This window comes from Lotus japonicus, chromosome 3 (genome assembly GCF_012489685.1).
Source record: "Lotus japonicus ecotype B-129 chromosome 3, LjGifu_v1.2".
Taxonomy (NCBI): Eukaryota; Viridiplantae; Streptophyta; class Magnoliopsida; order Fabales; family Fabaceae; genus Lotus; species Lotus japonicus.
Window position 1 is genome coordinate 25,675,788 of NC_080043.1, and position 16,859 is coordinate 25,692,646.

The window sequence follows — 16,859 nt, forward strand, 5'->3', positions numbered from 1 at the left end:
GGAGACAGACCCAGCTGTCATACTGGCCCTTGTTGAGAGATGGCATGAGGAGACGAGTAGCTTCCACATGCCGTTCGGGGAGATGACTATCACCCTGGACGATGTGTCGGCTCTTCTCCATCTTCCCACAGGGTCGAGGTTCTACACTCCGGGCAGGGGGGAGCGAGATGAGTGTGCAGCGCTCTGCGCCTAGCTCCTGGGAGGATCTGGTGCTGATTATCTGGTTGAGTTTGAGGCGGCGGGTGGCCAGAACATTCGGTTCATTACTCTAAAGACCATGTACACGTCTGCTATGGATGGTATGTCTTGATCATTACTTTATTAAGTTGTATTTATTTTTAGGGTATTATTAATAACTGTTAACTTAATTCATTTCATTGTAGAGGGACGCTATGAGGATGCTGCTAGGATCTGGCTGGTGAACCAGCTTGGTGCCACCTTCTTTGCCAGCAAGAGTGGTGGTTACCACACTACTGACTACTTGATCGGGATGCTTGAGGACCTCGGTCGCGTGTCGGAGTACGCGCTGGCATCGTTGTACGAACAGCTGAGTCGTGCTTCCCGCAGGAAGACAGCCCAGATCGGTGGGTTCACCTCCCTCTTGCTGTCATGGGCGTATGAGTACATATCCAGCAGCGTCATTATCAGGACGGAGGTACCCGGCTACACACAGGACCAGCCTAGGGCGCAGCGGTGGCCCACGTCCCGGATCGCGCATTCCGGACTCGATGAGAGACGAGTCATGCTCGATGAGCTTACAGTGGATGATATCACATGGACCCCTTTTGAGGACCATCGAGCTGTTCGACCGCGGGATCCCAGGGCCCTCTATTCCGGCTACAGCAGGACACCTTACGGCCGGTCTGTGAGCCGACATCTACCAGAGCGGGTTATGCGCCAGTTTGGCTACATACAAGACATCCCTCGACACTCCTCTGAGATCCAGACGACGGGGTCCCTTGCTGAGACTGCAGATGCTGCCTATGCAGAGGGTTACATGAGGTGGTATAGCAGAGTGTCCCATGTGTTCATTATCCCTGAGGATAGGAGGGAGGAGCTTAGTGCCGTGGTAAGTTTGGATTCTAAACTTGTATATTATTTTTATCCATTCAATTGTGATTTTTGTTAATGACATTTTTTTGTATATTATTTTTATGCAGTCTGCTATACGTAGGGGTGTGGAGTTGTTGGAGCAGTCACTGGAGGTGCCAGGAGCTCTTGCTCCAGGGACACAGCCCCGAGTCCTCACTGAGAGGGCGCTCGATCTCTTTCGACGGAGTTCCTTCGTTGGTACCCAGGGAGTTGCCTTTTCTGCTATTCGAGGAGCCGCAGCTGCGGGGGGCAGAGCGCGTGGAGGCAGAGCTCGTGGAGGCAGACCCCGTGGAGGCGGAGCCCGTGGAGGCAGAGCTCGTGGAGAGGGTGATCCTGGAGAGGGTGCTCGTGGAGGTAGAGGTCGTAGGGGGCGGGGGCGGGGAGAGTGATTTTATTAGTAGGACTCTTTGTGTTATGTTATGACCATTGTTATGTATATGGTAGGACTCTTTATGTTATGTTATGACTCTTGTCTCTTTTTATTTACATGTGTTCTATTTTTAGTCTTAATATTATGACTCTTATAATCCAAACGACAACATAAATAATCCAAACCATGACAATAAGTTAATAAAAGGTTACACAACCAAATTAAACATAAGCAACACGGAAAACAAAATTATTCCTCTGTGATATCGATGAAGTCCTGGGGTCCGCAATCTTTTGGAAATACCTTGACTAGGTTGGGCAATGTTATATTAAGATAACAAACAGTTCCTCTAGGTGCAAACACAGCAACCTGCAAGTAAATTGCGTACTTTAATCAAACCATGCTTAGTTGTCCAAAAAATGATGTAAGTTTCATGTTTAGGTTCTAGGGGATAGACCTTTTGGAGAACGAGAACAGATCCAACAGTTATGTCATTCGCAAATTCACTGTGGGTAAAGGCCTTGCGATGGATGCTAGCATCAACAGCACCTGTGGGGTCCTAAATTTTTGAAATTGTTTGAGAAATAAACAAGAACAGTTAGAGAAGGGGGACTAAAAGCAAGGCCTTACAAAAGCAAGGACAAGCCATACCTTGACGATTTCCTGGGTCGGAATTAGTGGTGTGTTAGGGGTGGATCTACAGGCATACATGGCAGCCTGGATGGCGCCAGCCGGGCCAGGAATGAGAGGACGAGAGCTACCAGAATTGTTGCTTTGACGTTTGCAATGGCGGACGAATGGATTTGGATCTTGTTCCATTGTGTAGAAAGAAGAGTAAGAAGAAGAGGCAAGACACAATAGACAGGAAGATGAGGAATGAAGAGTAAGAAGAAGAGGCAAGACACAACAGAGATTTATAGCAGCGCAGAATGGTCAAAATATTTATGGTGTACTGGTGGATGGTAGAAGTGTGGTTGGGGCTGGTGGTTGAGAGTAATGTCAGGGTTGGTGGTGGAGGTTAATGAAAATGAAAATGACAATACCTTAATAATGAAATGTTAATGACAAGACCTTGATAATGAAATTAAATGACAAATGAGCTATACTATTCAACGCACTTTACCAAAAGTACAGCTATACTATGGTGATGTCTCTACATAGTTGTCCTTAACAACAACTTGTGGATAAGGGTCACAAAATTAAAATTACAGGGAGTTTATAAATTCATATTACACAATACAAGAACACTCAATCTGTGGTGATGTCCACATAGTCCACATGACCACTAAAAACACCAAGCCAAGCTTGGAATTGTGCAGCGTACATGTCTAAACGTGGACCATATGGGTTGCGTCAGTATTTGGAGGCAAGATCAGCATGCCAATCCCACTGGGGAGCAATAGGCGGCATAGGATGTCCAGGAGTTAATTGGAGCTACATTTTAGAGAATAACCATAAAATTAGATAACTTCCAGATATAAAAATTAATCGACAAGCTAGTACTCAAATAAAATATTAGTGTATTTTGTCAAAATATACCTGTACCCAGTGATTTGTCACATGTCCAATAGCTATAACAGGATGCACATCTGGTGGACCGGCTCCTATCAGTGGAAAGTATGTGTTACAACCCATAGAGGATAAGGATACGAGAACCAATTGGAACCTTGTTGCCACAAGGTATCCCATCTCTGGCAGTTGAAACCATTTCTCAGGGTGGCCGGGACATCAGGAGGAAGAGTGAGTCGTTCATGTAAGCCGTCAACAACACTTGTGCCCCACATCCTATTATACATGAACACATTGTTCTCAAGTTCTTCTATCAATGTAGCCCTAACCCAAGGCCAACCGTCCTGACCGGCGGAATGCCCCAGTAATGCAGCAATGGATCTATAGCCACAGTTACCATCATCCTCAACATTTGTAATTGTGTGAATATATGGATGGAGAAAGGCTGGAAAGTTACACATGAAATGGCTTGTATCAGACTTCTTCGCACGCTTCTTCCTCTTTGCTGGTTGTGAAGACTTCTCTTCCTCTTTAATCTTCTTGTCAGTAAGTTCAAACGCTGAAGGTTCACAAGACAAGGATCCTATTGCTCGACCCTTGGGTGGTTTGCTCTCCTTCAACTTAGGAGTGCGGTTGGACTTAATCCGAAGCTCAGGAGTACATAGTGTGCTGCTTTCAGGACAATATATCGCCTGAAGCTTCCTCCGTACCATACTCTGCCCTCCAGTATCCAAAGAATGGAAATAATGTGTCAGTGCCTCAACTTTTGGGTGCATCTCTCCATGGTTTAGTCCGCAAATATCTGAGCTGCCAGTATCTGCAATAGGTACATGCTCCCAACTTAGGCTCTTCCAGAATGGATGAATGGCCTCATACGGAATCCTCTCGTAATCTGCAAGTTCACAAACATGTCACATTGAATCACAAATATAAATAATTGGAAGTAGTTGACAGGAGAGTGGTTGACCGGTAACCTGCAAGTTGACAACCGCAAGGTAGTCCATGAGTCTCTTGCAAGGTGCAATCGCATCTGCCGCCATAGGACTGCATTCTTGTCTGTTCAGCATCAATGAGTTTCAAGCATTTGTTTGACACAAATCCCCTAATATTTGTGTAGAAAGGGGTCTTGAAAAGGTGATCAATTTTATTCATACTGCGCTCAAATGATGCTACTATCTTAGTGTGACGATTGATGGTCAAACTATGCGACGCACCCCATGAAGTGGTCAGGTCACCCTTACTGTTCCGCAACATCAACTTCAAGCTGGCATGTGCACCTTCAGCCCTACAAACCAACAACGCGCATGTAAGAATTAATACTGTAATAATCTATGAAATGAAATACATATAACAAGTAATAATATAATTTTTGTACCTGTTACTTGTTGTTCCAAAATGCATCACATGATTTGTCCATGCCTTGGCAAATTTCTGCTTGTGGACCAACCATGTAGTAGAACAATAAGTGGAAAATTTCAACTTGTGTTTAAGCTTGCACATGTTAAATAATTCGATCCAATGAGCTTCAAATTCTGGAACTGTTGGAGCATCTACCAATTCGGCCCACTTGTCCATTACCTCTTTAGCAAAATCATCCGTGCCAACGTACTCTTTGCACTTTGCCAAAACACACTTGTTGATGTGCCACAAGCATAGTAAATGGGTAGTGGTGGGAAGGCATTGTGAAGCAGCACTCAATAAGGCAAGATCTTTGTCCGTCACAATCACTTTAGGCAGCCTGGATTGGTCGGAAATTAGAGACTTCATACACTCTAATGCCCAAATGTAGTCCTCTGTGCCCTCACTACTAATGTAGCAGAATGCTATTGAGTATGTTTTATCCGTGGAGGTCAAGCCAACAAACTCTAGCAAGGGTAGATTGTATTTGCTGGTCTTGTATGTGTAATCCATGATCACTACATATGGGAATGTGTTGAAAAGTTTGACGGCATTCGGATGAGCCCAAAATATATCTCTAATCACTTCCGATCCGGGTTCATTTTGTTCGAAGTGAACATACTTCTCACCGTCCAACTTCTTCAGCAAGTATTGTATCTCTGTCAGTGACCCACGAACGGATTGTCTGAACCGCTTGCAAACACCATAAATTTGTTGGATGGTAGTCAAGTTTGAAGGATCTTTTTCCTTCAAGGACGCCAACATCTTTCTAGGTGGAACCCAAGTCTTAGCCTGATTTATCACGTCCTCCTTCGCCTCACTATTCAGTCGACCAGCGTAATTGTGGCCAAGTAGTGACTCAGCTGCGAGATGGATATGTCTACCGTCCATCACCTTCAACCACCAACATTTATCATCTTTCGTACGTCGTCCTTTTAGCCTAAAAGGACAACCTGTCTTTTGTGTTGACGTTCCTTCAACAAGATCCGGTTCTCTGTAGGGAATATACGCACTATGCTTCTCACACCCCAGAATGACATATTCTTTTCTTCCCTTCGCACCACTATCAGACTTTGTTGTCACCAAAACAAAATTATTTGCCATAGAAATGTCGCGAACCCATTTCATAGATCATCTTTCAAAGGGAAACGCTGTTTCAGGATAAACAAGGCATAAGGCATAAAACAAGGCATAAACAAAGCATAAACAAAACATGCAAAAATTTGTGCAATGAGTACCTGATTAGTATGATACAAATGAGAGACATCTACAGTTGTAATCGGAGGTTCAACTGGTGATGGTTGCTCCTCTGGATTATCATTTTCCAATCCAGCAGCATGTATCAATTGTGATTTACAAAAAAGAAAGGAATCTGTCATCCCTCGAACAAAAACGATAAATCAATATCCGACATAATAATGGCAAATCAAAATCCGATCCTATATCGGAATATCATAAACCGAGACAATAATGGCAAATCATTTACCGATATAGTTCACGATACAGCATCCTAAATTACCAACTTAACTAACTAAACTAACTACTTAAACTAACAACTAACTACTTAAACTAACTATAAATAAAGTACCAAAGCTAACAACACTTACCAGAAGTTAAAAGCTTTCCCTTGGTGGTGGTGGTGTTGGTGGTGGTGGTGGTGGAAATGTGGAGATGGTGGTGGTGGTGGGAAGGTGAAATGTGAGGGAGGAGTGGAGTAATGGTAGAATAAGGTAGTTTGGGCGAGTTATGGGGGGCTGGTGGGGGGTTGTTCATGGAGGAGTAATGGTGGAGGGGTTGGTGGAGGGAGGAGTAATGGTGAAAGGTGATCAAACTGCCAGATTACCCATCGGTAAATGATATACCGATATCAATATAAGAATCGGTTAATGATTAACCGATATTGTTCTTCGTGTTCTGGGTAATGGTATAAAGGTGTTCATACTGAGGAACAATAACGGGAAATGATTTACCGATTGGTATTTTGACATCGGCATATCATTTACCGATGGGTAATTTTGGAATAAAAAAAAAGGCTGGGGCGTGTAGCCTAAAGGGTGGGGCGCCAAACCCAAATCTCGTTCTCTTCTCCTCTGTTTCGTTCCTGTTTCTCTTCTTCTTCCTTTCTCTTTTTTTTTGAAATCCTAGCCTACGCCGCCGGCCTTCCCTTGTGCGCGCATGGCCATGGTGGTCGCGGCCATGGCAAGGCTCGTGGTGGCTGATGAAAGCCGCCACAACACCAAAGTCGCCACCTTTCGGCGGCGGTACGGCGTGAGCAACTCAAATCTGAGAGAGGGGTCAAAACACTCAGATTCGTCATGTGTTGGTGACGATTTATGTGGAAGTGGAACTGATTGAGTGGGGAAAGAGGAGAATCAGAGCAGCAACACAACCACAACGCAAAAGCCACCACCTTTCGGCGATGCTCCGGCGAGGGTTAGTGAAGGTGGTCCGAAAACACACCGCCACAACTCCGAGCCACCATCCTCCGGCGGTGGCTCAGTGAGGGCGTGAAGGGATTGGCCTCCCCCTTTCCTGCACTGTTGTTGTTTATCACTGTATTTTACCTTTTTGTTTTGTTGGTTTAAGTATTACTTAGTTTTTTCAATCCCCCATGTATCTATTTTAGTCTGAGTTTCTTTATTACCTTAGGATGTAAAGATGTAACAGGAAGAATACAAAGGTGAAAAGGAAATGAATTTGCAGAGAAACAAATTCACATGTATTTGAGTGTGTGAAGCCTTAAGGAAGAAAGAAAAAGAAATACCTTAGTGAAACAAACAGACAAATCCAAAAACTTTGTTCTCTTTCAGAAAGTTTCAGACCCTTTTCTTACGTTTTTTTTGTTTTTTTCCATTCTTCCTCCTCATGAAAGTAAAAATAAGTTTCTATTTATAGGGATGGCTACTTACCTCAGAAGGGTAGGAACCGACTTGCTGAACATCTTTATCCCATTTTTTCTTCTTTTTTGGTCAGTTTTATCCTTTTCTTCTCATGGCTGATTGCATAAAATGGGCCAAAGCCCACTAATTAAACATACTCCTCTTTTTTTTAACTTGGCAAACCCACTTTCTTTTTTAGCATTTTTTGTCGAAAAATGGGTCAAAGGCCCATTAACCAGACATTCTTTTTTAACTTGGCAAAGCCCCTTTTTCTTTTAATGTTGTTACATGGTTAAGAAATCAAAGATAAGTTAACTCACTTGATCACTAGCACTAAAGAGTTCACTCTAACTTTATATCCCTAATTAAATTATTAATAATTTTTAAATTCAAACTATTAACCCGGACAAAAATGGGTATCCACAGGATGCAACTGCTAAATAACCAGCTACTCTGTTAAAGTGGTGTTGAACATTATGGAACTTAAAAACTTCAATATAACATCTCTTTATCAACGGTTTATCCTTTTCTTCTTACAAAAAAAGTGAATATAGATTGCATTAGCCCGGATCAGATTGTTTGCTTAGTGATTTTGGATTTTCACTTTGATCTTGAACAGAAATGCCTATGTTTATTTATGATATTATTACTTTAACTCGTGCATTTGGTTGAGACTTAGGCTACCATTTAAGACGCAACCTGTTATTGTAGGATGTTATTGATTGTTCTGAATGGATTGTCCCCTTCAATGTATCCAAGACAAGAGAGTGAGACTAAAGGGATTGGGTAAAACGAGTTGGGGAGGCGGAAGTAGAACCTACATGAAGCAAAATAAGAAGAGGTATGTGATCTATGATTTAAGTAAGATTTATCAAAAATTCTTAAAACTTTTTTCGCATATTGTGGCTGTAATTCTTTCTTTATTATTTTGATTTTTAGAGTGAGGTAAGATTTCTTATTGGCCAGACATTTTCACATTTAGCCCAAATTGTGGAAGTTTCAAAGAGAAACTCTCTTACAATACAAATACTTTCACACCATGCTATAAGAGGATTATTAACTCATTGTGGTTGGAACTAATATGTGTTGGTGTCCCTGTAACATGGCTGCTATTTGAAACTCTTATGCTCTCATTTAATATGCTACCTATAGGTGAGTCCTTTAGTTTTTTTCAATTTATACAGTCAAGCTTATCAGTGGATGCTTTCTGTTTGATCTGTATATTCTTAATACCTAGAACAGGCAGGCAGAATATGAAGCTCTCATCACCGGATTGAAGTTGGCGCGAGAAATGAAGATCGGGAGTTTGTTGATAAGAACGGACTCACAATTGGTGGAGAATCAAGTGAAGGGAACTTTCCAGGTCAAAGATCCCAATCTGATCAAGTACCTTGACCGGGTACGGTATTTGATGACACTTTTTCAAGAGGTCGTGGTAGAGTACGTTCCTCGGGCAGAAAATCAGCGGGCGGACGCGCTGGCCAAATTGGCGAGCACGCGGAAGCCCGGCAATAACAAAAGTGTGATTCAGGAAACGCTGGCGTACCCAAGCATCGAAGGCGAGCTCATGGCCTGCGTGAACAGAGGGGGGACATGGATGGGTCCCATAATATCTATCTTGGCGGGGGACCCGGCAGAAGTGGAGCAATGCACGAAGGAACAACGGCGGGAGGCGAACCACTATACTCTCATTGACGGACACTTGTATCGCCGTGGTTTCTCAACGCCATTGTTGAAATGCGTACCGCCAGAGAAGTACGAAGCGATAATGTCTGAGGTACATGAAGGAGTGTGCGCGAGCCACATCGGGGGAAGGTCTTTGGCTTGCAAGGTGTTGAGGGCGGGTTTTTACTGGCCCACCCTCAGGAAAGATTGTATGGACTTCATGAAGCAGTGCAAGAAATGTCAAGTGTTCGCGGATTTGTCTAAGGCACCGCCAAAAGAGTTGGTAACGATGAGCGCCCCGTGGCCTTTCGCCATGTGGGGTGTGGACTTAGTCGGACCTTTTCCGACCGCCAGGGCACAAATGAAGTTTATATTAGTGGCGGTGGACTACTTCACTAAGTGGATTGAGGCTGAACCCCTGGCCAAGATTACTTCTACAAAGATAGTCAATTTCTACTGGAAGCGTATTGTTTGCAGGTTTGGGATCCCAAGGGCGATCGTATCTGACAACGGGACCCAGTTTTCAAGCAGCCAAACAAGGGAGTTTTGCAGGGAAATGGGCATACAGATGAGGTTCGCCTCTGTTGAGCATCCGCAGACGAACGGGCAGGTGGAATCTGCAAACAGGGTAATCCTACGAGGACTAAGACGATGGCTTGCGGAGGCTAAGGGAGCTTGGTTGGATGAACTTCCGGCAGTGCTGTGGTCGTACAACACCACCGAGCAATCTACTACAAGGGAAACCCCCTTTAGAATGACCTATGGGGTAGATGCCATGTTGCCGGTGGAGATTGACAACTTTACATGGCGGACTCAACCAGGTTTTGAAGGTCTGACGTGATCGCCGGTCCCGTAAACGATGTGCTGGGTAAGTCTCGCCAGAATACGACGAGCGCCGTTAACTAGGCAAAAGTCTTGGGACCCCCAAATGGCCATTGGGATCCAAGCATTGTAAGCCCCGAGCGGGCAAAGCCCCGGGCGAAGTCCTCGAGAATGGAGGCCGTTTCTTCCTTTGGGGAAAACGTCTAAAGTCTTGGTGGTGGAATACCAAGCAACAAGTCCTAGTTAAAATTAAGGCACGAAATCGTTAGGCGTAATTCAATCATATGACGCGTGAAAAATAGCGCAAGATATAAGGTCGGCGAATGAATAAGGTGGAAGGCGAGTGCTTGGTCACTCAGGATGTTGAGTATTTTACTACTCTGGCGTGTTGAGGGGTTAAACTATGAAACTTATTCTTAAATTATTCTTCTTTTTTCCTCTTTCTCTTCCTTTTTTTCTTTTCTCTGCAACAAACTTATTCTTTCATTTTTTAAGCCATAAGAAGGCGGCGACTAAAAAATGTACGGCGGAAGCATTCCAACATGATTTACAAAATATCCAACGGCGATATAAAAAGCTATGGCGAAGGGTTGCTTAAACATAGACGAATGGCGGAAAAGTACACTACAAGGTGACAGTAAAAGCTAAAGTAATGTTAAAATTACATTATTCATTGTTTTCTTTCTCCTGTTCTTCTTCTTCCTCTTCTTCTTCAGTCGCTGTCCAGAGGTGTTGGTCAATCAGGGGAGGATCGTCGGGACCAACCAGTCCTTCGGCGGTTATCTCTTTCATTACTCCCATGGCGCTAAAGTCAAAGTTCGGGTACAAATGTTGGGCCTGATCTTTGGCGAGGTAGAAACCGCGCTCGCGGTTGTCAAGGGCGATGTCAGCGGCTTGTTCCCTCGCCTCAGTGGCTTTGGCCTTCTCCGTCGCCAGCTCGTCCTCTAGCCTTTTGATCTTTGCCAGTTGGGAAGCAATCTCAGCATCTTTCGTGGCGAGGGCCTCGGCATGAGTTTCGGTCGCTTTCTTGATCTCCTCGGACGTAGCCTGCATCACCGCCTCCATGTCAGACTTCGCCAAGGCCAAGGACTCCGCAGATTTTTTCTCTTGCTCCGCCAACGCCTTCTTCACTAACTCCAGCTCAGCGCGCAGTATGGCAAGCTCTGACTCCTTAGCAACCAGCGCCTCGCCTCTGGCGATCAAGTCCTTCTCAGCTTGCTCTTTTTCCTTTTTGCAAGCTTGAAGGCTTGCATCAAGCTCATCTGCTTCTTCCTTCATCAGCGCCAGCTGATCCTCCAGCTCGCCGATTTTAATCCCCGCCGTGCCAATCATCTTGTCGGCATAGACTTTGTCTTTTCCTGCCTGCGTCGCCAGTTTGTCGAAACGCTTTTCCCAAGCAGCGGCGGCTTCTTGATGCTTAGCACATTCGGCCTTCAACCGCTCAGCTTCAACGGTGGCGGCATTGAACTTCTCAAACGCGTGGGCAAAGATGCACCCAGCGCGTAGGAGACAAGCAAGAGTCTCCTCCTTGGTTTCATTAAGGCCCCGACTCAAAACTTCTTTTTCTATGGTGTCACGGTTAAGACCAGTAAGTAAGAATTCTGAGGGTTCAATGGCGTTGGGGAGCATATTATAATAGCTTGAAGAACCGACCTCGGGAGCAGGGGCTTGTTCAATTCGAGCCGCTTCAGAGGTAGTGGCAGCGCTAGGACAGGATTTTTCCCGCCTGGAGCCCGCATCATGTGTTGAGGGCGGGCTAGGAGGCGCATCTTGGCGAGAGGGAGACTTCGGGGTTTCATTTTCTTTTTCCTTCTCTCCAACGGAAGTGTCGGAAGACGCAGCAGCTTTTGTGGCGTTGACGCCGGCGAGTTTCTCGGCAGCTGAGGATTGAGAAATGTTGGTGGTTGTGGCACCGACGGAGGCGGCTGTGGCGCCAGCAGTGGACTCAGCGGCAACAGCAGCGGTCGCACCGGCGGTGGCAGGAGTAGAGGCTGGTACGGTGGTTGGCTCGGTAGCCGCGGCGACGGAGGCTTCAGTGACATTTTTGCCTTTAGGCGCAGCAGCAGTGGTGGGCTGAGCGCCAGGGTTGGATGTGCCGGCGCCGGAGGAGGCTTTGACCAATTTTCTCCTCTTGGGAGCTTTGGTGCTCTCGGCTTGGTTCTCAGCACCGCCCCGCTTTTTCACGTCGCCCTCAGCGTTAAATTTTGGGGAAAAGCGAGCCATTCTCCTCTCGCGGGCCTTCAGGAGCTCGGCGTTCGTGAAATTCATATCTTCTGTAACAATAAAAAAAGACGATCAGTGACAACATAGGAGACGAGAAAGGAAATGTCAATAATAAAAGTGAGTTATGGACAACCTAAGTATTTGGGAGTTCTTGAGAGGTCAGCGCCCTCAAGGACTGTTGTGCAGTCAAGGATGGGAAGTGGGGCAAGGAGATTAAGAAAGGCTTTGTCGTTGGCGGACAAAGATTCCTCTGAAGGATCGGTGATCCCATTGGGCTTCTCCGTCCAGTAAAGAGGAAAAAGGGCGGTCCCGTCTCTAAGGGTGAATGCCTCTGGGTAGGCGGGATGAACCGCCACACGGAAGTACTTCCGCGCGAATGAGGACTTCGCGTTACTTTTGTGGGGATGCAAGCACTTCCGGCCGGCTTGGGCCTTCAAGGAAATCCATCCTTTGTTTTTGATGGACTTGGGGTCGACGTCGTAGAGGTAGAAGAAACTGGTGGGGGATGGGGCGATGCCGACAGCGGTGCTTAAGATTTCAAAACATCGAATGAAGGCCCAGGCGTTGGGGTGGAGTTGGCAGGGAGCCGCGTTGATGTCGCGGAGGACGTTTTGGACAAAGGGCGAGAAAGGAAGCCTGATTCCAAGCTCGCTAAACATGTATTCATACGCAAAGAAAAAATGGGATCTCTTTACGTCGCCGTCTGGCTTATGAAGCCAGGGGCGATTCCCAGGACTGCAAATCCAGATCCTGAGTTTGGCGTTAAACTCATCGTCATTAGACAAACCACCCAGGGAGTTCACGAACTGCACGATGAGATCGCTATTCTGGAAACTAAAAGGTTGGTCTATAGCCTCGTGAGTGGGGGCTATTTGGACTGGAAGGGGCAGAGTGGCGTAGGTTTTTAGTCGGTAAGGTGGGATCTCCGGGACCTCTAAACGGAGGCCGCCGGCGGCGGTGGCATCAGGGTCGCTTCCGGAGGAAGAAGAGGAGTGGTTAGGGGAGGTAGGGTTTGAAGCCATTTTTAGAAGACAGTGAAGTGAAAGAAAGGAAAAGATGAGTATGTGTATGATGCAAAGATAAGGACAGTGGGACTCACCGGAGTAGGATGTGAAGAGTGGGTAGCGGAAAGGGTGATAAGCGACGGCTCCGGAACGGAAGTGGGCAGAGGGAGTTTGGTAAGCGATTAGGGAAGTAAAGAGAGGTCTCGGAAAGGGATGACTGTGGGGAAGAAGGGTTTTTATAGGAGAAGGGGGGAAGCTGGAAGGGTGACGCGTGTTGGACGCGTGTGGAAGGTTGGAAGTCATGATGGTTTTGGGGAGGTGGGTCGCGTGCAATGGGGAGTTACTGCGCACGATGGGACGGTTATGAAAAGTGAAGTGACGGTTCCGGAGAAAGAGGGAAATTGATGTAACTGACACATCACGTGGGGCAGTCACGTGGGGCAGTTAGGGATTTGAAAGGGTTTTAAAATAAGGGAAAGCGCGAAAAGCCTCGCCACTGTAAAGATCAAACACCATCGCCTGACAGGTGACACCAACAACAAAGTTCAGTCGCTTGCCGGGGTTACCGCCAGTCAATGATTGAATGATCAGCACGTGACCCATGCCTGCCACATTTCCCGCCGGCGAACGATCATACACCTGCTCCAACTAATCGCCAATACGAAGTAATCGCTCTCGCCGCTCGTGGACTTGTGGTCTTGCCGGCTCGGGTTGCTCGCCAAGCCAGTGCACGTGGACTTGTGGACTTGCCAGCTCGGGTTGCTCGTCAAGTCAGTGGACTGGGTAACTGAAAATGCTAGTTTCCTTTTGCTCACGCCATGTTGGCGATATAGTTTACTTCTCTTTTTTCAAGCCATGTTGGCAGTGCAGATTCCGGTGTACTGTAAGACATATGTAAAAGCATTTAAAAGACACACTTAGCTCTCATACTTCGAGCTCGGTGTCTTGTGGACTAGTGGACTGGGCGAGCCCCTAGAGGGGCAACGCCCAGCATGTATCCCGCCCTGAGGCGGGGCCCTGGCCTTCAGTTGGGCCTTGACCTCGGAGGCCCAATTGGCCCAATAGGTAGTACCCAAGCTCTATAAATAGGAGGTAGTTATCAAGTGTAAAGGACTTTGACTCATTTGAGGAAATCACGCATGAAATTCAGCACTCTCTCTCTCATTCTCATTCTCTCTTAGCACAATCCTCTACCTCTAGGTACTATACCTCTCTTCAATGTTCATTCCAAGAACAGTGGATTATCCTATTCCAAAAATTTATGTTAAATTGCCATCTGTGTTTTTACTAGAACACTTACTTTATTCAAGCAATGCTTTTTCTAGAGTTTTTGGGAGAGGTTAGACAGTTTTTTTACAGCTCAGGGAATTTTTTTTTCTAGGATTGTTATTGATGCGAAGTGGGGTTATTATTAAGGTCATATAATTTGTTTGAAGGGTTTTGGTAATAACAGCTCATGTTTTCTATTCCATGTTTCAAGCTAAAAAGGTGTGATGTTATCTACAGGTTCTGGTTCCATCAACACCTAAATCTTTCAAAAGTCCCTGAAGTTTTGTCACTCCATGATATCGATTGAGGGTGCAAGCTTTCGTTTCATGTTGTTAACACAGATAAGTGTTTATTGACGTGATATCTGCTACTTTTTTCTGGTATGCACAATTGCACATGTTTAATGATTACTAATATTGGGTCAAATAGGTGATGTATTAGGATAGATGCTAGCATTGTTGATAGGGAAAAGTGTGATGATAGTGTTGTTTTTTCAGCAGGCTTGAGGACCATGGTGCAACCAACAGCCAAGGGAGGGCTGACCTTAGAAAAGAACATGATGGTTGGGAAATTCTAAGGGATAATTTGCCCAACTACACTAATTAGTTCCTTCAGCTGCTAATTCTTCGATGTTTACTGTTCAGATAGCTCTTTCCACTTTTATAATAAAGCTACTAACTCCATTCTTCTCTTCCTCTAATTTAAAAATTAGATACCTAATACCTCACCAACTCTAATACAGTATAGTGATCATATCTATTAGTCTACATATGAAACCTTTCAACTAAAAAAGATTCTACAACCCATTTATTCTCAAAAAAATGTGCATAAATTATCACTTTACAGTTCACTGGAGAGATTCAGACCAATTGGACATGTTGCCGTGTCCATTAACCAAAGTGAATAATTTGTTGTTCTACCTATTAGTGATTTAGTTGTAGCTTCATTAATTGTACTCACCTAATGCTTGATATGGAGATTTTCTCATATAACGTTAGGACTTAGGACTTGATATCGTATTTGGGCTGTGATTCTTCAATATTTCCCACTTGATCTATTTGAGTTTTAAAATTGGATTTATCTCTTATGTTATAGTTAATATTTGACCCTTATTCCATTTTTCTATCTTACATTTAGAGGTTGTCATCGGTTTTTTTGTGTAGTTATTATGCATCAGTACACCTTAAGAAGTTCTAAGTCTAAGCAACAGATTTTTGCCAGAGTATTTCATCCGGATGAGGTAACTATGAAATTTGTTTTTTTATGTTTGGAGTGAAATGAAAATATTGGACACTGATCATATTTTTTTCTTTTTATGTTTATTTTTGTGGAATATTCAGGTGTATATTGTTGTACCAAGACAATTCTTGAATGATTTTGAAGAAAGTCTCTCTAAATATGTTGAATTAGTGGATCCTGTAGGGAATAAATTATGTGTTAGCTTTTATTTTGATCGTGATGAACCAAGATTTGGTGCTAATATTTCAGAGTTACGAACTGTGCACCAAATACAGGGAAGTGTGATAATTTGTTTTATTTATCTTGGTGATAGTAGATTTGACATCCAAATTAGTGATCTAAACTTGTTTGAGATTGAGTACAGGAAAAGAACTGCTCATGTTGCAGCTAATGTTGCAAGTTCAAGTCATATGAATTTTCATGAAGTAGATGGTTCGGTTATAAATTTAATTAGTGATGATGATTCTGAGAATGAAGTTGAAGATATTGTGAATTAGGAGATGTTAATTTGGTCAGTTGATCTCACTGCTGATCTCATTATTCCCCGTCATCATCTGGTTCGTTTTCTTTTTTTGGAATTTTGTGATTTAATTTTTAGTATTACTATTTTTTCTTTACTTATGCAGTGAAATTAAAATTTTGCAGATTATTCCTTATTATATTCAGGAAAAGGTTTTCAACGACGTGAGTCCAGAAATCAATGTACTTCTTCCAGATGGTTCTTGGACTAGATGAGAAATCGTCTGGTACTCACTTAGTGAGGGGATGAGTGAATCTGGGAGTATGGGTGCCATTTTTGGGCGGTGGTATGAGTTCTATAAGGAAACATTTTTCAGACTTGGAAATTCCGTTGCAAGACACAAGATGCAGCTATGGAAAATGGTTCTTCTCAATTTTTACAGAGTTGTTGTTTTGACGGAGTAATTTAACATCAAAAGTTACATCTTTTTGTTCTTTTTTTGTACTACATAATATAACATGATGTGGTTGTAAACATCACTTGAACGGTGCTACTTTATTTGTTCACTGTGAATGGTTGTTTATTTTGTCTATAACTATATCATTTATTTTTACCTTAGGTTTGATTCTCTTTATTTTCATGGGTAATTTAAGACACTATATTTTTGTCATCTATCTATGAAGAGCTAAATACTATTCCTTGATTAACATAGTCAACAAGGACTTTTATTGTATTTTCTGCTATTGAATCTATATACATTTTTTTAAATTAAAACGAGTTTGTTTTATATTTCAGATTAATAATTATATAATAATTTTAAATAATTAAATGTTTATGTATTATCTAATATACACTAAAGTTAAAAAATAATTAAATATCACCTATCTTTTCATAGCTGCAAACATTATTAATATTAATTACCATTGGTA

The 16,859-nt window shown here is 43.8% G+C and overlaps 2 protein-coding genes across 4 annotated transcripts; both read left to right on the top strand.

The window, feature by feature from the left end:
- The first annotated feature begins 162 nt into the window (after positions 1-162).
- On the top strand, positions 163-1,481 carry LOC130743834 (protein MAIN-LIKE 1-like). Its single transcript, XM_057596059.1, has 3 exons — positions 163-299; positions 384-1,069; positions 1,161-1,481. Exons 1-3 carry the CDS (start codon positions 278-280, stop codon positions 1,479-1,481), a joined length of 1,029 nt encoding a protein of 342 aa, XP_057452042.1. The 5' UTR covers positions 163-277.
- Positions 1,482-15,332: 13,851 nt separating this feature from the next.
- LOC130748349 (uncharacterized) lies at positions 15,333-16,525 on the top strand. Of its 3 annotated transcripts, none has more exons than XR_009022657.1 (3): positions 15,333-15,471; positions 15,572-16,027; positions 16,116-16,525. XR_009022657.1 is itself a non-coding variant. In XM_057601561.1 (2 exons), exons 1-2 carry the CDS (start codon positions 15,400-15,402, stop codon positions 15,965-15,967), a joined length of 468 nt encoding a protein of 155 aa, XP_057457544.1. In that variant the 5' UTR covers positions 15,333-15,399; the 3' UTR covers positions 15,968-16,109. The 3 variants fall into 3 exon arrangements, 1 of the variants encoding a protein (XP_057457544.1); XR_009022656.1 differs by having other exon boundaries at positions 16,137-16,525; XM_057601561.1 differs by lacking the exon at positions 16,116-16,525 and having other exon boundaries at positions 15,572-16,109.
- The last annotated feature ends 334 nt before the right edge of the window (positions 16,526-16,859 follow it).